At 36.3% G+C, this 26,756-nt stretch overlaps 1 protein-coding gene across 5 annotated transcripts in view; it reads left to right on the top strand.

The window, feature by feature from the left end:
• LOC135092995 (probable ubiquitin carboxyl-terminal hydrolase FAF-X) overlaps positions 1-26,756 on the top strand; it is a 301,879-nt gene that overhangs the window by 102,715 nt on the left and 172,408 nt on the right. For all 5 annotated transcript variants that reach the window (XM_063991852.1, XM_063991861.1, XM_063991828.1 and 2 more), the window contains exons 19-25: positions 398-515; positions 4,251-4,373; positions 4,575-4,712; positions 21,538-21,670; positions 22,017-22,135; positions 22,350-22,504; positions 22,848-22,999. In XM_063991852.1, coding sequence (XP_063847922.1) covers positions 398-515; positions 4,251-4,373; positions 4,575-4,712; positions 21,538-21,670; positions 22,017-22,135; positions 22,350-22,504; positions 22,848-22,999 — 938 coding nt within the window. The remainder of the gene's footprint in view (positions 1-397; positions 516-4,250; positions 4,374-4,574; positions 4,713-21,537; positions 21,671-22,016; positions 22,136-22,349; positions 22,505-22,847; positions 23,000-26,756) is intronic.

The following is a 26,756-nucleotide window of genomic DNA, read 5'->3' as shown; positions in this document are numbered from 1 at the left end:
GGAGGAGGAGGATAGTTTTTATAGAAGTTTTATCATGGTTATCCCTTTGTGGCATATTACCCTGTTATAACAGATAAAAGTTACTTTTCACATTTTCTTTTTTGCCTTATTGCTCTATTAATCTAACTTTTTTTAAGTTCATGGTAATGGAATGGCTAGTATAACAGACGTAAGCCATCTGAGGTGCCCAAGTGATGCTATCAGTGCAAATGAGTAGAATAATATGTGAGGTTAAAATAAAGTGGGAGTGACAAAGCTGAAAATGAAGGGATTACAAAGTATAGGGAATAATTAAAAGACAACAATAATAAAGATGATAGCAATGATGGCAAACATAAAATGGAAAAGCAAGGTGATGGTTGTTTGATTGATGCTGTTGTGTTTTCTTATGTGATAGAGCATCAAGAGGGAAGCACCTGTCACTATTGGTGAGGTTTCCAGTACAGGGACGGCAGCCAGATGAACTGGATGTCTGGACTCACACCAATGACACCATGGGCTCCATTAGACGGCAGGTAGGTGGTGCCTTGGGAATAAGACAAAGTTGTCTGGTATTGATTTACTATGATTTATGTGATTTACATGCATTGAGGTACAAAGGATCATGGAGATAGTAGTAATAGAATGTTCCTTTTCTTTAGTGCAGGAAATGGAAGGTTATGTAAAGATAAGATTTGTGCTTTGTGGTTACTTAGTATAAGAAGTGGTTGCATTTCATATAGAGATTGACATGATTTTTCTTTTTTTATAGGAGAATGGGATATTTCTTATGAATTTTTGTTGGCAGAAAGTGGCAAAGATTACTGATAAACTGAAATCTGTTAATAACTTATTTTAATTCTTCAAAAGTGTTCATTGATAAAGAATGTAAATTTAGCATCTGTTTTCATCTTGCATTTATCAGGTGAAATGCATTTTTACAGAAAATAAGAGTACATCGTAGACTGTCATAAGACACAAGCAAGATATTGTACATAATACATGGTAACTTAGGTTAGCCTCTCGTGTTTTTTTTTGGAAGCGTAGAATAACCGATTCAGTGTTTGACATTGATATAAGGGAAAGTTATCTTTAGTGACTGCTCCTGGCTTTGGCTAACAAAACGGCTGTGTTTATCATAAATAAAGTGTTCTACTAAGGTGATGTATGATGCCTGGAAAATATACAGGCCACGATTACATAGTATATATGTTAGTTTCATTAAAATGGTGAAACAAATTGAAAAATGTACCACATGACTATTGGCAATGAAAACACTGTGAGTGTGTTGATGAAGAAATGGAGCGATGATTGACAAGAGGATGTGCCTCACCACAAACACAGTGGTAGGGTTCCCCAAAATGTTTGACAATAACTTACATGGTATCAAGAGACAGTTAAAGGTATATCCTCAGCTTAAAGCAAGACATCTAAAAAAAAAAAACATTTTTGGGAGCCCCACCACCATGTTTGAGGTGAGGCACATCCTCATCTTGCTCATCACACCATTTCTTCCCAACACACTCGGTCTTTTCATTGCCAATAGTTATGTGGTATATTTTTCAATTTGTTTCACCATTCTAGTGAAACTCTAACACATGTATTTCCAGGTATTGCACATTGCCTGAGTAGAACACTTTATTTAAGACAAACACAGCTATTTTGTTAGCCGAAGCAAGGAGTGGTCACAAAAGATAACTTTCCTTTATGTCAATACATCATACACTGAATCCGTTACTCTATGCTTTCAAAAAGCATATGAAGGGCTAACCTAAATTGCCATGTAACTATTTTCTCCCAGGAGATTTTTCCAGACCAAAAAAGGGTAAGTTGTCAGTTTGGGCTATGTGACGCTCACATTGGCAGGAGTTCTAATTGCGAATGTTGCTGACTGTAGACATGAGTGTAAAGAGAAAGTTATATGAAGAAATAATGGTGCCCACTGTGTTGTATGGTACTGAAACATGGAACATGGGATTAGCAGAGAAGAAATGGTTGAATGTAATGGAAATTAAGTGTTTGGGGACTGTGTGTAAAGTAACATAGAAATGAGGTGGTAGGAAGGACTGGTGTTTTAAGAGGCTGGATCGGCAAATCACTGTTATTTACAAAATGTTAAGCAACTAAAACACATGAGATTACTGGTGTTTGAAGAGAGTTTACTGAAAGGACAGATCAGTGTTACTTACAAAATGTTAAGTGACCAAAGCACCTCAGATCAAAAAAGGTAATCAGGTGTTTGTGAGAAGTTAATGGAGTAATGGACAATGTAAACAATTTTCAACTAAAAAATAGATAAGTAAATAGATAAAATTATGATGATGGACTGGTGGATCTTGGGTGGCTAGCTGGCAGCAACTGATTGGGTAGTATGGGATATATAAAAAGAATTAAGGATAGGGGATTCTGCATTCTTAGATCAGGGGAGAACAAAACTATTTTTTATAACTTCAGAATTTCAACATTTGAATATTCTAAAAACATGGTTGCCCTGAAGTAGTTGGAAGGAAATTCAGGAAAGACCTCAAGTACGAGCTACTACTTTGAATGTTTTCAAAGTATAAGACATACATGATTACAGTACATGCTGTAGACTAAGCTGATATGAAGCCATGCCTTTGTATCCACTCCTTTTTGGCAGTGTGTTGTGTAATTTGGACACCTATAAATAATACATTTTTTTCCACAATTTTTTTGAATGGTTATTGCTCAGATATATAATTTTCATTATATATATATATATATATATATATATATATATATATATATATATATATATATATATATATATATATATATATATATATATATATATATATATATATATATATATATATATATATATATATATATATATATATATATATATATATATATATATATATATATATATATATATATATATATATATATATATATATATATATATATATAACAGAGTGGAACCTCAGTTTTCGAACTTAATTCGTTCCTGATTGCCGTTCAAAATTTGAAACTATTTTCCCTGTAGGATTCAATGTAAAATAGATTAATCTGTTTTCAGACACCTGTCCACCATGGTTATTACCATGGGTAATAACCAACTCTCCCACAGCTAAGATGGCTGTCCTACAACATCTTCAACTTAGAAATTTTTTTTATCCAGAAAGGATGTATTGCATGAACTTGGTGACACAGAACTCATCAAAAGATATTGTTTAGATCACGCAGGCATTCTCTTTGTCACTGAACAAGTGAGGGAAGCCTTATAGAGTGACACAGAGAGGAGCAACCCACTCACCACCATAATGAAGGTGATCATAACCCATAGACATCTTGCTGCTGGGAAAAGCTACTGGAAAAATGCAGTTGTGCAGTAGTGATGGCATTGTGGGTCATGGAGAGAGCCATAGGAGGCTTGGGTTTACTCCTGAACCCTGAACCTTGTTTGTTTACATTGAGGTTCTTCAATGGGATCACATTTAACTTATTTCAAAGATTGAAATTGTGACTCCTCCAAATATATAAAAATGAAGGAAGTATTTATAGGAACTATAAATTAGTAATAATGGGCAGCTTTTGCTATGTCTTGTAGTATTTGAAATCAAGTATTTTTGTTCGAAAACTTAATTATGATACGGCAACCAGAGTAATTATGAGTTCAGATTTTTGTTCGAAAATCTAGTTGTTCGAAAAGGGAAACGTTTGATAACCGAGGTTCCATTGTGTGTGTGTGTGTGTGTGTGTGTGTGTGTATATATATATATATATATATATATATATATATATATATATATATATATATATATATATATATATATATATATATATATATATATATATATATATATATATATATATATATATATATATATATATATATAATCAGCTCAGGACAAGAATTAATAATGTGATTGAAAATATCTTAAATGTAAAAATCCAGGAGAGTGGCAAGAAAATTAAGAGTGCACCAATCAGCTGCCCCCTACAAAAGGGGACCTGATGCAAGGGAACATGGTTTGCAGATAGGCTTAGCCTACATTGACAGTATATAGCTCAAAAGTGGTTGCAGTTAGTGTTTCTCTTTGCTGTTTAGCTGGAACTGGCCTCTCACCCATAAATAATGGAGATTATTGTGGAGTTATAGGCTAGAATAATGAGGTAAAAAAAAAGGAAAGAGAAGAAAGTGAGAAAGATAGTTGAAGTGAAAAATATTACTGTTCTGAGTTGTTAGAAAAATAAAAGGACCAGTACAATGAGTATTGCTAAAGTTTGAGACATTCTTATTTCAGGTTCTTCACCGATTGAAATCTACAGCACCTAATGTGAAGGTGGAACTTTACTTGAACACTGATCCTATAGACCCTGTGGAGGACAAAAAAATCATTGCCCAGATGCCACTGAGGGATAAAATGGTAAGTAGAATATGACATCCTCATGCAGGCATGATTTGCGGTAATGTCATTTTGTGAGATTCTAGTGGGTGATGTATTGATAGATTGAAATTGTTGTCTTGATTGTATTATGATTAGTTACCTTATATTAGCATTAATATGTTGCCTCCCATACTGCATTTGATGCTGAATTACAAACAAAATTACTCTTCCTTGGTACAGGTTTTAACAGCTAAACTGGTGCAAGTGGGGAGCAACATGCCTTCATCTCCAGACAGCTCTTCAGACTCCTCCACAGGCTCTCCACAGCATCCATATGAGGGGCCCAATGTTGAGGCGGAAAACTGTCTTCCGGGTGTTGTAAGTGTTACTTGTTAAATGTTAAGGGATAAAAGTTAAAGAATGACAGTGAAGGGAAAGTGCAGACACCATAGTTACCTATTACATGCATAATGAGTAGCCTAGGGGCCCTCTTTATCCCATATAAAATTTGAGTCAGCTTAGGCTATGGCTTCATCTGCTGAAAGATCTGTTGGCTGACTCAGCCTCCCACACCTTTTGCTCACAGCAGCAGTAATGTCTGAAAACAGTGAAAAATTTGAGCCTGAGTGAGACCATAAAATAGCAGCTGCACATGCTCCCACTATATCAGCCAAATGCTAAAACCCAGATGCTGTTATTCCCTTTTGACCTGCTTTTAGGACTGGCATTTTAGTGAACTTTTTTCCTAATTTTTTGTTGCGCTTGGCTGGCGGCCTTCTTACAAAAAAAAAAAAAAAACATATATAGAGAATAGATAATTTTATAATGATTTTGTGAAATGTAGATTTAGTAATTTTTGTATGATTTCATTAATATAAAGTGCTTTTCCAAGTTCTTGCTGTCTTGATGAAGAAATTCAGGCTTAGCTTACATTTTAACCATTGCTGTTCCCTTCAAAGTAATCCCCTTGGATGTTGATGCAATGAGTTCAGTGCTTTTCCTGTTGCTGGAAGCACATCTGAAACTAGAGGATGCTGTTATCACATTGTGCTGTTATCACATTGTGTTTGAATTTCCTGGACATCATAAATTTGTCATTCCTTCAAAGTTTTTAGCTTTGGAAATAAGAAAAAATTATTCAGAGCCTGGTTATGAGAGGTTTGGTTGGGACCACTGGTATGTTGTTTTTGGTCAAGAACTGCTGGACAAATGGGGCAGTGTGGGATGGTGTTTTGTCATGATGTAGAAGCCAGCTTTGTGTGTATCTTTTGTCTGGACACTTCCTTCTCACATTACTCCTTAAATGCAGTAAGATGGCAGTTTGTGTTAGAGTTATATTCCTCAAACAGGATGTTAGCTTGGTTTGTACCTATCCTAAGTGTCCATACCTTCCATACCTACCATGAAAGCATATTGTGAAATTTTCAACCTTTCATTATGTACTTTATAAATATACAGTTAAGATGTCATCATGTGAGGTAAGTATATGCAACAAAAGCCTTTCTTTTTAGTTTAATTGACTGAATAAAATGCTTTTGTCGTGAATGTTTCATCATCTACCAGTCACCATTCCTTGGCACGTTGTCACTTATGGTGGGTCATAGGATACAGCCTGACAACTACCACACTGTTCATGCATGCTCATTTGTTCACCATGTCATCATACATTTTATTCCTTAACATTAACATACACATGCATTTCTTTTAATTCTACAATAACATCTTAATTCTAATAAATTTTATAACTGGTCACAGTCTACAGCCAGTCAGCGGTCACTGCTCGTACACACTTGCCCACTAGGCTACTTCCTCACTAGCTTACTCTTCCAACAACCATTATTATTCCTTAGCATTAACATTCACACATTTTCATTAATTGTACATTGAAATTTAAATTTTGATAAGTTTTATTACTTTTAGATTATCAGTTAACTAATGTTAAAGTGCAGCAGTTCATTACTATTTTTAAGGGGAATAACAATAATTACAGTTAGAATATCTGGCTTGTTGAAGGACAAATACAGTAGGGTATGCAACAACGCACAGTCGTTATAACATACACCTGCAATAACACACAGATATTTAATCAGAATCACGAACCAAAATTGGCATAACGAACTCGCCACTTGTGCGAGCACTGGAATTTCAATAAAAATTTGTTTGGAATAACGAACCAAAACTAGGAAGATGAGCTTGCCATTTTTGCTGCCACTGACATTTTAATAAAAATTTGATAACAAATAACAAAATAAACCTCACAAGACTAACTGTGCGAGTTGCTGCTCACCTATCTGTCAGAAATAAAGGACAAGGGAGTGAAACACTCTCTCTCTCTCTCTCTCTCTCTCTCTCTCTCTCTCTCTCTCTCTCTCTCTCTCTCTCTCTCTCTCTCTCTCTCTCTCTCTCTCTCTCTCTCTCTCTCTCTCTCTCTCATTTATTTTATGTCAATTTTGCTTCATTGTTTTGCACTCATAATTCTATTTTCATTCTAAATTCTCTTCTATTCTATTTAGCAATCCTTAGGATTGTTCTTACTTTCATGGATAGAGAGAGAGAGAGAGAGAGAGAGAGAGAGAGAGAGAGAGAGAGGTGGGATTTACTGTATGTATATGCATGATGTTGACAGTAGGTAAATGTGACCTATACTTGTCAAAACATTGCGAATTTCAGGGTGATAATATACAAAACTTAGGATGGTAAGAATTTAGGACTATAATAGATGTGAAACTCAGGATGGTACTGTATATATTTGTTATCTGAAATTTAGTAGTGCAGATGTGATCATTTTGATGTGATTTTTTTTTTATTTTTGAAAATTTTGTTATTATTTTCTTGTTCTCTGGAACCAATTATTTTTTTTCCCATAGGTCCTTCAGTTGCCATAATACACATTCACCATAACAAACGTCATATTGGAACAAATTAAGTTTGTTGTTGCATACCCTACTGTACCTGTTATTGAGGTGAAGCCAAGTCAAAAACATCTTGGAAGTTGGGATCTGAATCTGAACCTTGGGATGTAGATTGTCTTGGGATGGGAATGATTATTTGAATGGAGTAGTAGGTGGGAGATGAGGTTAATGGGGTTAAGGCATGTTCACTTCACATGAAAAACTGGAGAATAGAAGATTGCTTGGTGGCATATTGCTTTTCCTCATAGATTTGCCAATAACTGGAAACTTTGTCTTTCTCTGTCCCATAAACTGTGGCAAAACATTTTTCACTGGAGTTCTGTTTTTCACATTCAAAATCATTTCCTATTTTTGAGCAAACTGTTGTAGTGGTTCTCCCTTGTTATCATTGTTCTTCACCATTTCCCCAGTTCCTTCAAACTGTGGTGTTCACAATGAGGTGAGTTGCTGGTGGTCACTGGCTATATTAATGCAGGACTTGGTATACTTGTACACTCCCACAGTTCTTTAGAGATGCATGTTCTAAAGTCATCTCTTGTGATACATCTTAATATGCTGTGTATATTTGCTACAAAACATTAATCCTGACTGTCTATCCCAACACCATTCACGTGATTCAGTGATGCACACTCTACAGAACAGTAATCGTAAATTAAATACTTGCAATTAGGCTCTCGGTGTTTTCACATTTATTTCTAGTGCCCTGCTACATATTTAGTTTTGAAACATTTTCCACTGGTTTGTACAGACTTGTTTTAATCCCAAAAGAATTGAGCCAGTATTACTTATTCTGCAGGGATATTGTGATAGCCAAAACCATGCCAAGGCAAAATGGCTGGCTAATATCAGACACACCGAAAAAACTTGAGCTGGGAGATACGACTTTGCTGTGTTGTTGTAAAATCCTGGTCTGTTCATGTGTTGTGATTGATTGCACAAACATATCTTGAAAGAAGAGCCAAGGTGTGAAAGGATGGGTTGTATTTCCAAGGAAAAAAGCAGCAACTCGGAGAAGATGTTGGGAGACATGATATAAACAGACAAGTGGCAACTTAGAGAAGACACTGGGAGACACATAGTCAACAGACAATCATCACCAGTGTTCTGCTAAGATTAGGGATTGAAACATGGTTGTTTCTTTTATATGTGCTAGGATTTATAAAGGTGTATGTTAATTGTATAACTTAAATGGATAAACTAAAGTTAAATGGATAAACTAAAGTTATATAGAGAGAAGAAAATAGCATTCATCCGAAGGTGACAATACATCCCAAACTTGAGATAATGTGCATTGTATTTATCTTGTTTTGCCATATTTCTTGCTCTCTACTTGATGATGGTGGCTAAAAGTGTTTCTAATATTTTACTAGTTGTTTTTTATAATACAGTCATACCTTGTGATTCAAACATCCTTCAATTCGAACAACTAATTTGAATAGGGTTGGCAAACAAATTTTGTCCTCCAGTTTGAATACAAAGACCCTTCAAATGACCTCATTCAGTTAGTCCCTCTTGAGTTCCTCCTCTCCCCTTCCTTCCCCTTCTCCCCATTCTCTCCCTCCTTCCCTGCTCCTCTCCTCAATCTCTCCCCATAACCTTCATCCCTTTATCTTCCCCACTCTCTCTCTCTCTCTCTCTCTCTCTCTCTCTCTCTCTCTCTCTCTCTCTCTCTCTCTCTCTCTCTCTCTCTCTCTCTCTCTCTCTCTCTCTCTCTCTCTCTCTCTCTCTCTCTCTCTCTCTCTCTCTCTCTCTCTCTCTCTCTTGCCCCATGTAATTTACTCTCCCTGTCTCTCTTCTCCACTTCCTTTTCCCATGTAATTTACTCTCCCTGTCTCTCTCCTCCACTTCTTTGCCCCTTGTAATTTACTCTCCTTCCTGTTATATCCCTTCCTCTTTTGTTTGGTTTCATTCCTCCCTCCCTGTCACCTCCCCTCCTCCTTATTTGTGATAGATAAGGGACAAGGTAGTGATGCCTCCCTCTCCTATTCCCCCTTCCTTTCATTCCATGTCATTTTTACTTCATCTTTTCTCACTCTCTCTTGTATAATTCCATTTTTATTCTCTATCAATCCCATTTCATTTAACAGTTTTCAGAACTGCTCTTACTTTTAGAGAGAGAGAGAGAGAGTGGATTTTAGTGCAAAATAAAATTGTGTATACTACAACTAATTTCAAGGCTGAAGGCAGAAACTTTTGATGACTCATCATTTTGAGGTTGATGTTTATTTACAATGGTATTCTGTGTAAAATTTTAAGGTTATTGTTTTTGCATCTGACATATATTATTTTCATTGAATCTTATATTTAGGACACAACCCATAAAAAAATAAAAAGGACGGGGGGGGCATTTTGGGACCCGGAACACATTAATTCTTTTTACATTAATTTGAATGGGATCAATTGCATTCCAATTTGAACATTCCCAATTCGAGCAACCCAAAAGAACCAGTTAACTTTGAATCATGAGGTACCATTGTACACAAATGTTGTAAATATTTTTTTCCAGGATACTGAGTTTTTTGTGTAAAATTAAGTCAGCTGGTGAATCAGGTATTTTTTCCAGACCATTGCGAACATCCAAAATTTTGTTTCTTAATTTTTGATCTTGAGACTCAAGGGCCTTGTTTGTCGTTTTAATTGATGTTCATATTTAAATAATTTCTGAGTGTAACACTGTTATGCTTAGCTTCTTGTGAAGCAATGTTGACAATTAGTAGTGTTTTAAATGGAAGATTCTTCTGTGCATAGTTGTGCTTACCTTCAGGCACAAAATGAGAAAACCAGTTAGTGAATAGTGCCCCCTGTTGGCCTTGCATTGTTTCTCCAGTAGACTTGGGAGACTGGGTTTAAAGGATTCCTTTCAGAACCCTCAGATTTTTAGTGGTTTGAATTTAAAGTTACTAGTACTGTTATTTTAGTGTCAAATGTTTCTTTGATGGTTTGTGTCCTGGCATTGTTGTCTGCTCTTCAATATACATCCTGCATAGCATTTTTTACTTGTTAAATCCGGTCTCGTCCACATTGAAAGTAAGTTCTGGAAAGCAGCTATACTCAGTCAATTTCTCCAGCTCATCAACAAACCTTTTTAGTCCTTCCTCATCAACTTTGGCCACCTCCATAAATTTGTTGATTAGTTAAATTTCCTTGAGCTTTGAAGCAGGTAAACCAACCCTTGGAAGCTATGAACATTTTAGTAATAATCCTTTCATTGTTGCTTTCCTTTTTGAAGATTGTGGTAGGTTATGTTTGCTTTCAAACTGATTGATTGTTCATTTAGAGGCATGCACATCTTTTCTATATATAGCAATAATAAGCATTCCTTTTCAGTCAGAAAATTTGAACATTTGAACATTGCTTACATATCACTGTTAAATTCAAGGGTGTTGCACCTTTCATGTGGGACAATGTACACTCCTTGTCTTTCAATATGGTGGCTACTGTTGTGCAGCTCTTCCTTATTGAGTGGCCAGTAGCTGATGCCTTTTCTTGATAATGATAATGTGCACTTTTTCTTTTAACATGATAGTTTTAACATAATAGTTTTATGTTTCTTGGCAATGCCATTATCATATGAAGCTTTTTTTAAGTGCTATTGAATTAATTTTGAAAAAATAAACACATGGTAGCACAATAACATGCAGCACTTGTGATGGCAGGAGTGAGACTGATAGAAAAAGATGGTATTCAAGCATAAGGTGGGAAGTGGTAGACACCAATCTTTTGCTTTGTAAAAATAAAATTTCTTACCCTTTTTTGTAGTGGACTGAAACACCCTTGAATGTAACATAACCAAAACTGATATAACCTGAGACCTTCCTGTACTTTTCTGCTGGTGGAGGAACTCTGCTTGAAGGATTTCCTCCATGTCCAAGACATATATTAATAGACTCTTAACAGTGCTCTAGACCATCCTTACTTTCATTTGTTGAAGTGATCTTGAACTTTTCCACTGGGATGATAGCTGTGGACCCAGCTTTCATCAATAGTGATGGTCTTGGAAAGGTTTTGATTGCATCAGACATGTTTTTGGAGATCTTTACTCATAGACAGCATGTGTTGCCTTTGGTTTTATGTTACAGGCAGGGCACAAATTTGGCAGCAGTCTGCTTCATATTGAATTTCTCTGTGAGGATAATTTGGTATGACCTGAATGATATTCCAATGATACTACAAATATTGCCAGTCATTCTTCAGGTGTTCTTATGGATGACCTGATATAATGCTTCAGTGTTATTTTTCTTTCTGCTGGCTGCTGGATGATCAGAAAGTTCAACATCTGCAGTTGGGGCATTTGCAATGGTCTGAGTTGCTGGTTTTTGCCAGCTGATTTATTGTCGGACCTAGTAAATGCTCCCACAGTTCTATGGAAATGCTCATTTTAGAATTGCCTCACATGATACATCTTGATGTATTGTACCTATATCCTACAAAGCATTAATCTTAAGTGTTCATGCTAACAGTATCCATGGGATCTGGTGATGTATAATCTACAGAACATTTATTATAAGCTAAATATTCACAACTAGGCTCTCAGTGTTTTCACGCATTTCTAGTCTCCTACTACATATTTAGTTTGAAAGATTTTCCTGCTGGTTTCTACAGAGACTAATGTTTTGTCTGGCAAATCTTGAAGAAAATTGAACAAGTATTATTTGTGGTGCCATACAGCCAAAACCATGCTGAGACTAAAGGATTGACCAACACCAGAAACATCGACTTCTCCAAAACACTCAAAAAACCCAAGGCGGGAGATATGAGTTTGCAGTGCTGTCATGAAACCTTAGTCTGTGTGTGGTTAACTGGATGAACACATCATGAAAGAAGAACCAAGGTGTGAAAGGATGGGTTGTATTTCCAGAGAAAAAAGCAGTGACTCAGAGAAGCCATTGGGAGAAACAAAGTAAACAGACAAGTGGCAAGTCATAGAAGACACTGAGATTTGATGTCAATTGACAATCTTCACCAGGGTCCTGCTAAGATTTGGCATCAAAACATGGTTGTTTCTTTCATATGTCCCAGTATTTATAAAGTTGTATGTTAATTGTATAGCAAATTTATAAAGTAAACTTATACAGAGAGGAAAAATAGCATTTGTCCTAACGTGACATTACATCCCAAACCTGAGATAATGTGTGCAGTATTTACCTTTTTTATCATTTTTCTTGCACTTTACTTGATGATGGTTGGTAAAAATGTTCTCATTATTTTATTAGTTGATTTGATAACACACGAATGACAAAGATTTTTTTTTCCAGCATACCAAATTTTTTGTATAAAAATTAAGTTGATTGGTGATTCTGGCAGTTTTTCCAGTCCACTGCAAATGTCCCAATTAACATTGGCTCACATTTGAAATGTGAGAACCAATAAAATGCTTGATACATTGCACTATTTCCCTATTGGTAATATATTTGTTATCCTTCTAGAATCATTGCCATTGTATCCGTTTCTCACAAAAAAGCATTCTTGGTGATTGATAGGAGGAAAAAAATGACTGCCAAGCAGCAGCTAAAATATATGAGGAGGATTAGAATGAAGAAAATAGAAGAAAAACAGAAGGATGCTGCCTTGTCTTTACTTTCCCTGAGGAGGAACACGCTGTTGCATCCACCTCCTCACTGTTCACCTGTCCTCCTTCACTGTTTAGCCCCCTCCACTTCCACATCCAAGCAACAAGCTTCAGCAAGGAAGCTAAATCTCATCAGTGAGCTTGAGGACACCCAAGATGAGAATCAGCATAAGTATGGATAGAGAAGAATGCACGGCTAGATTTTTTGTCCTTGTGTGCATGATGCGAGTGTGGGGAGAAAATGGAAGTGAAGATTAAAAGTATATGTGGGATGGCCTCTGAACAGATAGCTAGATGCATAGAGTGCAATATAAAGTAGTCTATGTGCACAGCTCCCCATGAGGAACAACTATTATGTTCACATGTGATATATTTCAGGGTCTTTCCACTGTAGTGATTGTTATACTGCAGGATGAAACTTTTATTCAGCATTCAGCATGCCAAAACTGAGTGAATAGCATTTCTATAAAATTGAAAAGAAAATAGAAGAAGAAATAAGAAAATATGAACAATTGGAAAATACCAGGAAGAAAATTCATGTATTACCAAAGAAAGAGGACTAACCTAGGAAGATTAAAAGATGTAACTGTTATCTGTGATGTAGCCTGATCAAAGAGAGGGTTTAAAGCAAAATATGGATTAGTTAGTGCTATTGAAATGAAATTTGGTTTTGTGGTATACTATGAAATTCTCAGTAAATACTGTCGGGTGTGTGCAAGGAACAAAGCAAGGGACATTGTGATGAGTGTGAGTGTAACTTTATGGGAAGTTCTCCAGCCATGGAAGTAGAGGAGTGAAAAACTTTGTGGAGTAGATCAGTGGAAAAGTGTGGCTTCAGGTATATGACTGATTTCAGATGGTGATTCAAAGGGCTAATGCTGTATAAGATATGAAGCCATATATAGAAGGGGGTACATAGAGAAAAGGAAGAGAGCACTAATGATGTTGCAAAACATCTCGGGAAAGGCTTCTTAGATATTTGTAGCAAATCAGGAATGGCAATAAAAGGCAAGGAGGGGACTCTTAATAAAAGATAAGATCTTGAAGCTTCAAGGTTATTTCTATGCCACCATCAAGAACAACAACATTGAAGAGGAAATAAAGAGGGCCATCTATGCCACCCAGCAATGCTGCTTTAGTACTGATGCTTTACCTCATTACAGCTCATGTCCACCTGAAAAAGACTCCTGTTGCTTTGCACAGAGGGCAAAGGCAAATAATCAAGTTATCTCAGATCATAAAAGCAACATCCACATGAACTTACGGCCAGATGTAATATGGAAAATCTTGCCAGTGTACCAGCAGATAGTTACCAGTGCACTGTTGAGCAGAATGCAAATGAATCCTTACACAGTGTAATATTGAACAAAATTCCCAAGACAAAGTTCTTTTCAATGAAAAGAATGTGTTATGGAATTGGAAGAGGAGACGGCAAATTCAGCCTGGGTTGTCAGGTGTCTATGGTGGAAAGTGTTGGAGATATGGCATATGCCATCGCAAAACAGACTGACAAGAAGGAATAAAGGAAAGTGAAGAAAATATGAAAATTGCAAGAGGAAAGGAAGAGAAGAGAAGGAACGACATATGGTGTTGGGTGTGTGCTCTTACCAACATAATTGAAGATCAGTGTTTGGTGAAGAATGGATTATAAAAGGAATGAAAGGCATCCATTGGTGGTAATAAGAAAGTGTTACCTTGTGAATTGACATTCTAAGAGCATCCATCAGTGAAGTATTTACTAAATACCAGCAAAGGTGTGAAAAAATGGACTGTTTGGTATCATCTGTAACTGCATTTCTGTGCCCCTAGGGAAACTGATAAAAGGCCTGGGACAAGTATTAGTAAATATTGGAATAATATGATGATTCTTACAGTACTTCTTGTATTTGTGTTCATGACTTACATATATAAATATTGAAATTGTTTAATAAATAGAAGAGATAAAGACACTTTAATCTTTAAATGGCCATAACTTAAAACATGATTTTTTACCTTTAAATATTTCCATAAAATCAACTTGGAAAATGCAGTATATATATTTTATGACAAGTTTTTTTTTATAAAGACAGGATGGGGAAAAAGTGAAAAATATCAGTTATGTTTTTTGCATAACATGATGTGGTGACATATTATTACATATGGCAAATTAAAAGAAAACAAAATAGTGAAACATTTGGATGACAAATGAATTTCCACAGCCCAAGTAACTTTACTTTTGGATAGTTATTAGTGTATGCTCTAGAACAAATAATTGCAAAATATGCCATAGCATCATTATGTAATAACCTAGGGCATCCTTTTCTGTGTACAGACTTTGTAATGATGATTCAAAATAGTCTGGAAAGTTTCAAGTCTTAGTTTCCAATACTTTTTTTTGTATGATTTTTTATTCCAGTTTTTTGCTCACTGGCTTCACGGGTCTGTCATTGTTTTGCTGACTTTGAAGGAAAATTTGTTGATGATCTGCTCTTCTTTAAGTTTGCCATCCTTGAGGATAACCACAAAAAGGAAAAATGCACATATGCTAACTTACAAAAAAACTGGTTGTGAAACAAAATGCATCTGCCTTTGACCATGTCATTCATTTGTTTAGTTCTCCAGGCAGACAGTGTGAGAACTTTTTGATTCCACCTTATAGTTCTATCTTTACTGTTCTTTTTTTGTCAATCTTTTTATGTATTTATTCTTGACCTTTGATAGGAACTCCTTTTAAGGGCTTGGCTATTGGTAAAGAGTTTACATTTCCTCTCTCTATAAATGCAATTAATTCCTCTTTCTTTATTCATTTTTCATGTCAGGCGCTTTACACTTGTAATCCCACTATACAGGAGCAATTGTTTTCACCTTCAAAGCATTCATGTTGCCCATTTAGTTTTTGTTATCTTGTTTCATCCTATTCTCTCTAACTTCCTATACTTCTTATTTACCACAATTTATTCCTCAATCCTCTTTAAGGGGAGCATCACACTGTTTCTTAATTATTACTTTTTTTTTTTGTCAATGATATTCATTTGGCAAAATTATCATCACTTTTTGGAACTACAGCTCAATCCATATGCGAAAAATCAGTGTAAATCTGTCATCCTTGTAAATTTTGTTATCCATTGGTTTGCAATAATGAAAACAACCAAATATGCATCTTTAAACTTCTGAACAAAGTTTGAATTTCTGTTTTGTTCAGCTGTAGAATTATATATATATATATATATATATATATATATATATATATATATATATATATATATATATATATATATATATATATATATATATATATATATATATATATATATATATATATATATATATATATATATATATATATATATATATATATATATATATATATATATATATATATATATATATATATATATATATATATATATATATATTAGAGGGGCAGTGGCCAAGGGCAACAAAAGATGTCAAAAAATAGGCCCTCTAAGAGTTTCTGTCCCAAAAGAGAGGTGAAGTGAAAATAGATCCTCCAAAATTGAAACCTTGAAAGAGTTCAAGTCATAGGAAGAAGGAAATACAGAAGCAGGCATGAAGCTCCAGAGTATGCTGGAAAAGGGATGAATGATTGACAATAGTGGTTTACTCTTGTATTAGAGAGCTGGACAGAATAGGGATGAGAGAAATTAGAAAGTGTTGTGCAGTGGGGCCATGGAGGCAAGCAGTTAGGAACATCAGAAAGTAGCAAGAGATGCAACACTGAGATGGTGAGTAAGAGGCAGAAGAGAGTCAGTTTGATGAGAAGAGTTGATCAAACAAAATGTTTTTGATTCCATCTTGTCTAAAAAAGTGGTATAAGTGGAACTCCCCAATATTTGTGAACTGCACTCCATACATGAGTGGATAAAGCCCCTCTACTGATTTAGTAGCTGGGAGGAGGGGGGTGAACAAAAATGGTGGAGGTGATTTAGAATGCCTAACTTCATAGCTATTTTGGCTAGAGATGAGATGTGAAGTTTTCATTTTAAGAGTACTAGTTAGGTTAGGTTAGGTGGGGGACAGTTGATTGCCATTGAGGAAGAGGGGATAGTGCTCTGGAGGATTGCACTGAGTTGATAGATGGAAGAATTGAATTTTTGAGTCGCTGAATAATACTTGCTTTTGCTTTGCTGCAATTAGAAATTATAGAGATCAGAAGATTGTTTTGTACAATACAAATATTACATGTTATTTGGGAGCAGCTCACTCTTGTAGAAACCAAGATCTAGAGTTGCTGTTCAGATATGACATAGGCACTTCTAACTAAACTTTTTTTTTTTTTGTGTAATAGAAAAAGTTTTTTCCATCTTCTATTTTTGGTGGGAAGACAAATTTTCTCTGAAGCACCTTATATTTACCTAGTTGTAACTACCTAGTTATATAATAAAGGGTTCAAGTAGGGCTCATAGTGCCCTGTCTCCATATCTATATTTATCCAGCATTTCCTAAAGTTTATGCACATTTGCTGCTGTAACAACCTCTTCGTTTAAGCCATTCCAGATATCCACAATTCTGTTTCAAAAACTGTACTTCTTGATGTCCCTCAAACACTGACTCCTGACCTTCTTTGAGTGCCCTCTTGTCTGTCCAGCTTCATCTTCTTTCAGCAACACCAGGTCCTGCTTGTCTATCTTCTCAATGTGGTTAACTATTTTATACATCATTATTAGATCTTCTCTTTCTCTTCTAACTTGCAAAGTTGGCAGTCCCATTTCCTTCAATTTCTCTTTGTACGTTAGGTCTTTCAGCTCCAGTACCATCTTTGTAGCTACCCTCTGAATTTTTTCCAACTTCTTTATATCTTTCTTTATGAGCGGCGACCCCACCACTGCTGCATATTCCAGCCTGGGACATAGCATAGTGGCTACAATTTTTTCATCTTAGTCTTATCCATGTAATGAAATGCCACCCTAATATCTGTTAACATCTTGTATGTCAAGCCAAATATGTCACTTACATACCATTCTGGTGTCAGAGTATCTTGAATAATCATTCCTGGGTCTTTCTCCTCCTTGCTCTTCACTATTATTCCATCCCCCATTTTATAGTCACATGCAGGTCTTCTGTTATTCTCTCATTTCCATCATATGGCATTTCTTAGTATTGAATTCCAATGTCTACCTCTTGCTCTACTCATAAATTTTGTCAATATCTCTTTGCAACTCTATACAATCAACATGGCTCTCTATTATTCTTAACAATTTTGCATCATCAGCAAACAGATTAATATAACTGGTCAAACCCTCCTGCATTTCATTGATGTATGTTTGGAACATAATGGGTGCTAACACTGACCCATGTGGTACTCCGCTTGTTGCATTACTCCAACTTGAACAGGTGTCCTTGATCACAGTTTTCATTTCTCTATCCTTTACTTTAAGTAGTCTCTCATCCATTTTAGCATTGTCCCTCTCAGTCCTCCTATATATTCCATCTTCCACAATAGTCTTTTATGTGGAACTTTATCAAAGGCTTTTTTGATGTCCAAGCACATTGCATCTATCCACCCATCTCTGTTTTGTATTTCATCTTTAACTCTTGTATAGAAACTTAGTAAATTTGTCACACATGACCTTCCTTCTCTGAAACCAAATTGGCTGTTTGTTATAACTTGGTTCTCTTCTAAATATTTCACCCACTTTTCCTCGATCACTATTTCACAGAGCTTGCCCACAACACTAGTTAGCAACACCAGTTTATAATTTAGTGGCTCAGTCCTCTTTCCTACTTTGTGTATTGGCACTATATTTGCTCTCTTCCACTCGCTTGGTACTCTTCCCTCTGTCAGTGAGCTGCTAATCATATCCCAGATTGGCTCCACCACTTGTTCCCTACATTCCTTTAGTGAGCAACCTGACACTCCATCAGGCCCCAATGCTTTCCTGACATCCAACTTCTCTAACAATTTACCAATTTCATGTTTTTACACCAAGACTTCCTGTAATACCCTCTACTGCACTTCCTCATTTGGTTCTGTAAAGTCTGCTTCCACATTGAATACACCTGAAACTCTCATTCATAATTTCACTCATCTCTTCCACTATATCCTTTCTCCCTTTACTATCTTGTCAATGGTCTCTCTGCTTGTCATCTTTTCATTGATATACCTGTAAAAAGAGCTTGGGGTCCTCTTCACATTTACCACATCCTTTAAAATTGTTTCTCCTCCTCTCTTCTCATTCTAACATACTCATTCCTTGCCTCCTTATACTGCTCTTTATTATTTTCATTTCTTTGCTTCTTCAGTTTCTTCCAAGCTATATCCTTTTCTTTCTTAGCTTCCACACATCTTGCATTATACCAAATATGTTTGCTCCTCCTTACTTTATATACAGGTACATACTTCTGCATACTATGTACTTTTTCAGGAATGTGTTGTATTTCTCTTGCACAGTCTTGCCTTCCATAAGTCCCTTCCAATCAGTACTCCAAAGAATTTTCTTAACTCTGCAAAATTTGTTTTTGCATGATTTAATCTCCCATTTTTATAATCCTCCTTACATGGTAGAACCTCCTAATCTTGCATTACCACTCCTAACACCACATGGTCACTTTTTCCCATTGGGCTTAAGTATTTAATGGTTGGACAGAACTCCGATTTTTTGTGAACACCAGGTCTAGCATAGATGTTTCCTCCTCCCCTCTGTATCTTGTAAATTCCTCCATCCATTAGGCCATTGTATTCACCATAGCTAACTGTAGCATTTCTTCGCTCCACTGTCCAGCATTTCCATTAACTTTCATCTCCTCCCAGCTAACATTTTTGCAGTTAAAGTCCCTCACTAGTAGTATTTTTACTGTCCTTCCTTATCATATTATCCAGGCACTTCAATACTCCCTTTTGCATTTCCTTGTGATGCTCCAGCCTCCATGTATTAGTCTTCCATGGCACATGTTAATATAATTCTCCTCCTTTCTCTCCCACTGGTCCTTATTGTTATACTTAAGACCTCCACCATGCCATCTTCATATTGCATTTCTTCCACATATATATCATCTTGAACCATTATCAGTACTCCTCCTTTTCCCTTTCCATCTCCTCCAATAATTATATCCCTCTTCCGTAAAGTTTAAGTGGACTTCCCTTTTAACTTTGTTTCAGTTAGGTACAACACATAGGTAATCTTAGATAATCTCTTCAGGTAATTTCTCACTTCCAGTACACCTGAAAGTAAGCTATGTTTGTATACATTACTCTTAATGTACTACTCCTCCCACCACTTGTAATTTCTCTGTCTGCTGCTGTGGTTCCTTAATTTCTTGTTCCCTTTCCTGAATATACCATTTCTTCAGTCTCATATCTAGTACCCTCCCAAAAAATTTCCTCTTTTTGGTTTCTGTCCTCTTTTTTTTTTTTCTTTTTTTTTCTTAGTTTAATTTCTCAGATCCATCTCTTTTTCCCTTTCTGCCAAGTTCATGTCTTTCTACCCAAATATTCTTGTATTCTGAACTTTCAGCCAGCTCCCTGGTTCTCGCTAGGATCTCCTCTACTGCAACTTTGTTCTCATTCTCACTTTTAACGATCTTTTACCTCCCTCACTATATTTTCAAATTCTATATGCTTCTTCCACTTCTCATTCCAGTTACTGTTCCTCATCTTGGACCATTGTAATAATATTCCTTACCAACTCCTTCTCTTCCCTCTCACAAACTTAACTGGGTTTTTTTTCCTCTTGCAGTCTGAAAAAGACCATGCACTTACTATCCACTGTGTCTCACCAAAACCTCCTTTTCTTTAATTACCTGAATTACTATGTCCTTGGTCTTTTCCTGTATTTGTTTTTTAACCACCTCTGTGAAGCTAACTTTTTCTTTCTCATGTTCATTCTTCCAGGCATTTCTCATTTCCTCCAGTTTTTCACATACTGTCCTTTCCAACTTTCCTTCACTATCTTCCACCTTTTCTTGCAGCCCCTGCAGAGTTACTCCATATCCATTACACTTAGCCCCTTAAGTGTAATGTTACTGCCTTGTGTTACTGTCATTGAGGTTGTAGTGCTGTGGTAAGTGTGGCAGTAGTAAAAAGGTGTGGTTTTTGAGGAGTTATTAAATGAACAGTTGTGGTGGAGATTATTGCTGATGCAGGGGAAGATTAGGTTGTTGGGAGAAGTGGGGATGGTGGTGGTGGTGATTGTGGTGGGAGGCTGATGGTTGCTGCATCATGTGCTTTCATGCCTTTGCATGTTTATAGCCTCCACTTTTGACCTCTGAGTCACTTCATGTCTTGATATCTTAAGCATAGTGATGAAGGTGATAGAGAAAACTACCTAATTATAAGATTACAAAATACTGTAGGGAAAAGAAAAAAAGTGGAAAGCTGAGATACAATTAAAAACACACATTATCTCTCTGTTTCTTGGTGAGGCTGCAACAAACCTCTGTGTATGGCCTTGGCAGATGCAACTTTGCCTTTAGATGCCAGTGCATATCATAAGAGCTTTCTTTATGAATTTTGTTTGCAGAAAAGGAATTTGAAGCATGACTTTATTGACATACAGGGTATGACAATGAGTGATGACCAAAAACCAGCCATAAGTAATTTTTTCTCTCTCTCTCTTCAATGTCCTGTCACAAACTTGCTGAAGGGATCCACAACATGTAAAAGTTTTTTTTAGATTTTTAAAAATATTTTCAAAAAAATTAAATGCAACACTTCCCTTAAGAGATGCCATACTTTATATTTTATGTATTGTTTATTTGTTAATTTATCACATCTGGTTTTCAGATAATGTCTGCACAACCAAAGTACACACAATTCTTGCTCCAGTTAGCTGACCTGGGCTGCACCTTACAGCTGCCACAGCTCAGAGATAGTGCCCGGGCACTCCTTAATATCATGCCTGCTGACCAATTTACAGGTATATTGATTGGCTTTCACTGGATCTTTATCAACTTGATCAGTATTACACAAAACAGAAGAACTTCTCAGTCTGTTGGAAAATATTGCAGAAGTCTTTGTGGGAAATTTTAAGTCTGCATCTTTACCTAATTCACTGTTAGAGGGCAAGGAAAATGAAACTCTAAACAATTTAATGGTATGGGATAAAATATGGAGACAGCTTACTAAATCCTTTCAGCATATTGATCACTGAGAATTGGGTTTATCAGAATTATTAATTTGTGAAGTGGCAGTAGTAGCCATTTTAACAAAAGATATTGAATTGGTGTATTTATATTCTAATTTTATGGAACTTTATCTCTCAGTCAACAACCTACGAACTATCTGCTTGGAACATGCCAAGGTTGGGGACCAGAGTTTATCTCCTTCCCTTGAGAACATTGTCTTCTCTTCATCACCTTCACAAGTTCTCTATAACCTTCAAGTAAGTAACAGCAAAACTAAAGACCTCTCTCTTTGAATCCTTCCTTGATTTAGGGTTAAACAGATTGAAAATTTTACTCATTTGTACTATTTTTTAAATTATAATTCAGTAATTACTTGAACTTGAAAAATTATTTAAAATCATTATTCATATTGTTTAGGGGTACCATAAGATGATAGAGAATTAATCTCATGAGAGGTGTTTCCTGGAACAGGTGCTGTATTCACTGCTTATGCCAGCCCACAACCCCATGGCAGAGAAGGCCCTCGAGTTCCAGTACAATTTCATGAAGAGTGGAGGAGTGAAGATTATTATAGATGTGTTGGCTAAGAACAATTTTCTCTCCAACACAGACATGCCAACTAAAAGGTGAGTGTCTGGAAGATGATTAAGGAAAGTGTTGTTGCCAGTTAGACTTTTTAAGTAAATAGTATTTTTTGTGATAAGCTGTTGTTTCTCTAATTGTGATTCTTTTTCTTCAGAGTATTATGAGATTGGATTTTGAAAGTAAAATTACTCAAGGATATTATTGGGTGTATTGGAAAAATGTATTTTGACATTAGCTATATAGTAAGATGCCATCATGTTGCTCTGCCCAAAGGAAGATAGCTTTTTTCCATAACAAACTGCTGAATTCTGGAAATTTAGCCTCTCATCAAATATTCATAATTTAACATTTGTGAAAAGTATTAATGATCCAATTTCTCCACAGATCAGCCTTTCTAGTGGTTTTAAAATTAGCCAAGTTGGCCTTTGTGACAGTTGGCTATGCCATTGTTGGTGTGGTAGCTGGGTCTGTAACATCCAGCACCTCAGCAACCACTAATAGCAATGGTGGCACGGAGGAAGGCTCCCCAACCCAAGGTGAGTGACTGGTTAGTGGCAGTTTAGTGTCTGGAATTTAGAATATTTTTATGAGATTGATATTTAGAGAAAGAAAAAAGCCAATTGAAGAATTTGGTTTACATGTACATGAATTGTACAGTTGGATAAAAGTTGTAAACAAGATAGTAATGAAATGGTTGCTTAGTGACACTGTTGAAGTGGGAGAAGGTGGTGGTGGAAAGTTGTTGTTGGTCAGCTGATTTGGCAGAGAGGTAGTTCTTGGAGCTCCTGGTTTTGGTGAAGGTTTTGTTGAAGGATTTGATGTCAATTTGTGTAGGTTTGGTACTGTGGTGGTGCTGGATACTGTCTGTGTATGAATTGTTGCTGTGGAGGAGATTGTGTGTTGTATTGGTTGGCTCTGTGTTTTGGGTTGTTCAACTTGTGGGAGAGTTCAATGAGTCACCCGACTCCACCATGAGTACCGCACCAAAAAGTAGGGATACAGTGAACCTCGTTTCAAGAACTTAATTCATTACTGAATACTGTTCGAAATCCAAAATGTTTGAAAGCTGAAACTATTTTCCCTGTAGGAATTGATGTAAAATGGATTAATCCATTCCCAAAAACCTGTCCACCCTGTCTTAGTGGCTTATGACAGATGCTCCCTCTGCTACAACATCTCCAGCTCAGATATGATTTATCCAGAAAGTGTGTATTGAATAAATTTAGTGACAGAACTAATCCAAAGATATTGTTTAGACCATGCAGGTATTCTGTTTGTCATTGATCTAGTGAGAAAAGTCTTCCAGAGTGACAGAGCAACCCACTTACCACCAAAATGAAGGTGATCATAACACTTAGACATTTTGCTGCTGGGAAAAGCTACTGGGAAAATGCAGTTGTGCAGTAGTGATGGCATTGTGGGATCATCAAGAGAGCCACAGATGGCTTGGGAGATGGGATTACTCCTGAGCTAGCCAAGACACTTTATTTGCATCAAAGGTCTTCAACAGGATCACATTTACTTTATTTCAAAGATTAAATTACTGTCTTACACACTGTCTCTCTCCTCCAAATATATAAAAATGAAGGAAATATTTATAGAAGCTATAAATTAGTAATAAATGGCAGCTTTTGCTTTGTCTTTTAATATTTGAAATCAAGTAACTTTGAGAACCAAATTATGGCATGGCAATCAAAGCAATTACAAGTTCAAAATTTTGTTTGAAAACTGATTTGTTTGAAAAGAGAGGTGTTCGGTAACCGAGGTTCCACTGTACAGAGGGTGTTCAAGTTACTAGCAAGATATGTTCAAAAAGGCTCCTTGTAAGTTGTCATTGTAATTTTTTAGGTACAAAAAAGTGTACATTCTGCAAACAATGTAATGCTAACTTGATACTTGATACCATGAGAGAGAGAGAGAGAGAGAGAGAGAGAGAGAGAGAGAGAGAGAGAGAGAGAGAGAGAGAGAGAGAGAGAGAGAGAGCACCTTGCCTTATGGGTGATGTGCTGCTTCTGAGTAGTGATAGGCTTGAGGCTTCTGCCAAATGCAAGACTCAGATATGCCAGGCATACAACCCAGGTTAAAATGAGATGTCTCTTTTTCTCCCTCTTTCTCTTGCACATTCTCTCTCTCTCTCTCTCTCTCTCTCTCTCTCTCTCTCTCTCTCTCTCTCTCTCTCTCTCTCTCTCTCTCTCTCTCTCTCTCTCTCTCTCTCTCTCTCTCTCTCTCTCAATTTGAATTTTTGGTAAGCAAAGGGAACAATATTGAGAGCAAGTAGATTTTTATGAGTAGATGCTTGTATCTGAACATTCATAACTCAGTTACCTTGTAACTCGGACAACCTCTGTACCACATTGCTGCGTATGCCATTTATGTGTCATTTTTATGGTTAGCATTTACATGTCATGTCACTGTCAGTGCTGACTATCAGTGGTAGCAGAGCATGGTTACCTTGTTACTCTAGTCAAGTATTGCCATATTTATGGTAGGTTCACTCAACATGGTGCCTGTGATCAAGAATCCTCTAGTGTTGGAAGATATAAATAACTATGAACAGTGGAAGGAGGATGTTTTGATGTGGAAAGAAATAACAGATTTAAGTAAGAACAAGCAAGCACTGGCAGTCCATCATACATGGAAAAGTCAAGCTAGAGAAGTGACCAATCAAGTCTATACTGATGACGAAAAGAATGATGATGGACTGGAAATTCTCTTAGAAAAACTTGATGAAGCCTTCCTAAAAGAACCAAAAAAGAGGAGATATAAAGTTTTTGGTGTATCAAAATTTTGAGGGATGTGTCAGGAATTGAGACATGTTAGTCAAAAACTGCAAATTGATAGAAGTTCAAAGGGATTAGGTAATGGCTTTAACAAAACCAGTGTCATTTAAAGAGGTAAGAGCAATACCAGTGCTGGTGCTTCAAGTTACAATTTTGTTCATGAAGTATAGGTGAAGGAAGAACCTTCCTGGTAAGCAGGAATGAAAGAAGGTGAGACAACAACAGATGATTGCAGTATGAAGAGTAAGGAGGATGTCATGTCACATCTTATGGAAACCAAAGAGGTTATGTTAGAACCTGGGAGAGAAGGTACAATAGATCTGGTACTGGCAGATATCAAAGGAGAAATTGGAGGATTGTGGGATATGACATTGGATGATTCAAATATGGTATCAGGATTATTGGGTCAGAGATTGTGACAAAAGAAAAGAAATGGATAACAAAGAGTTGCACCAAGAAATTTTATTTATTTATTTATTGATTAATTAATTAATTAATTTTTTTTTTTTTGTGGACCACAGTAACACAAGAAGGTTAAGAGAAGACAATAGGATGTGCAATGTTGGACACAGGGTGTAATGTAAGTGTGTGGTGCGAAGTGGTCAGTAGAGTATGAGGAGATGCTGGCTGAAAATGAGACAAGAAGGATTTGAAGAACATGAGGACCATATAATTACAGAGTCACCTACTTGCATTAAGGAAGTGCTAAGGATGGCATTATCAGTTATGATGATGGTGAAATGAAAATATCATACTATTAATATAAAGGCAGCATTTTTGCAAGATCACCCAACACTCAGGAAGTGTTGCTACATCCATCACCTGAGTTTTTCAATGGCATGGAGTGGAAATTGAAGAAAACAATATATATTCTGAATGATGCTGCCAGAGCCGGGTGTGAGACAGTGAGGGATGAGTTGGTGAGCCATGACTTAAGAGCATCTAAGCATGATCCAGCAATTTTTATGTTCAGCATATGTGACAAATTGGAAGGAATACTATGTATTCATGTAGATGAATTTGGTAGGGAAGGCACACACCAATTTGAATAAGTGTTATCAAAACTGACAAATGATTTTCTTGTGGGTACCACTGATTCTGGTCAGTTGGAAGTATGTGGGAATTAATATAAAACAAAGTAATGATGTTATTAGATCAGGAGAGCTGTATAAAATCTCTTCAAGTGGAAATAAGTCAGAAGAGGAGTCAAAGAAAGGAAACATATTTGTGTGAGGAAGGAGTGCACCAGTACAAGTCATTTGTGGGCCAACTCAATTGGATTGGGGCACAGACAAGACCTGATATTTCATTTGATGTGTATTCCTTAAGTACATGATTTGGAAAGTGGACAGTAGGAGATATAATTGAGGCAACAAAGTGTTTAAGAGAGTAAAGATGGACCAAGTGAGCATGTTTCTTTTGGTACTTACAAGAAGTTTATATCTGAAATGTTGTGGTGATGCATCATTTGCAAATCTTAGTGACTGTGGGTCTCAAGGTGGATATATTACTT

This window comes from Scylla paramamosain, chromosome 3 (genome assembly GCF_035594125.1).
Source record: "Scylla paramamosain isolate STU-SP2022 chromosome 3, ASM3559412v1, whole genome shotgun sequence".
NCBI classification, from domain to species: Eukaryota; Metazoa; Arthropoda; class Malacostraca; order Decapoda; family Portunidae; genus Scylla; species Scylla paramamosain.
This window is presented reverse-complemented; position numbering and strand designations above follow the sequence as displayed.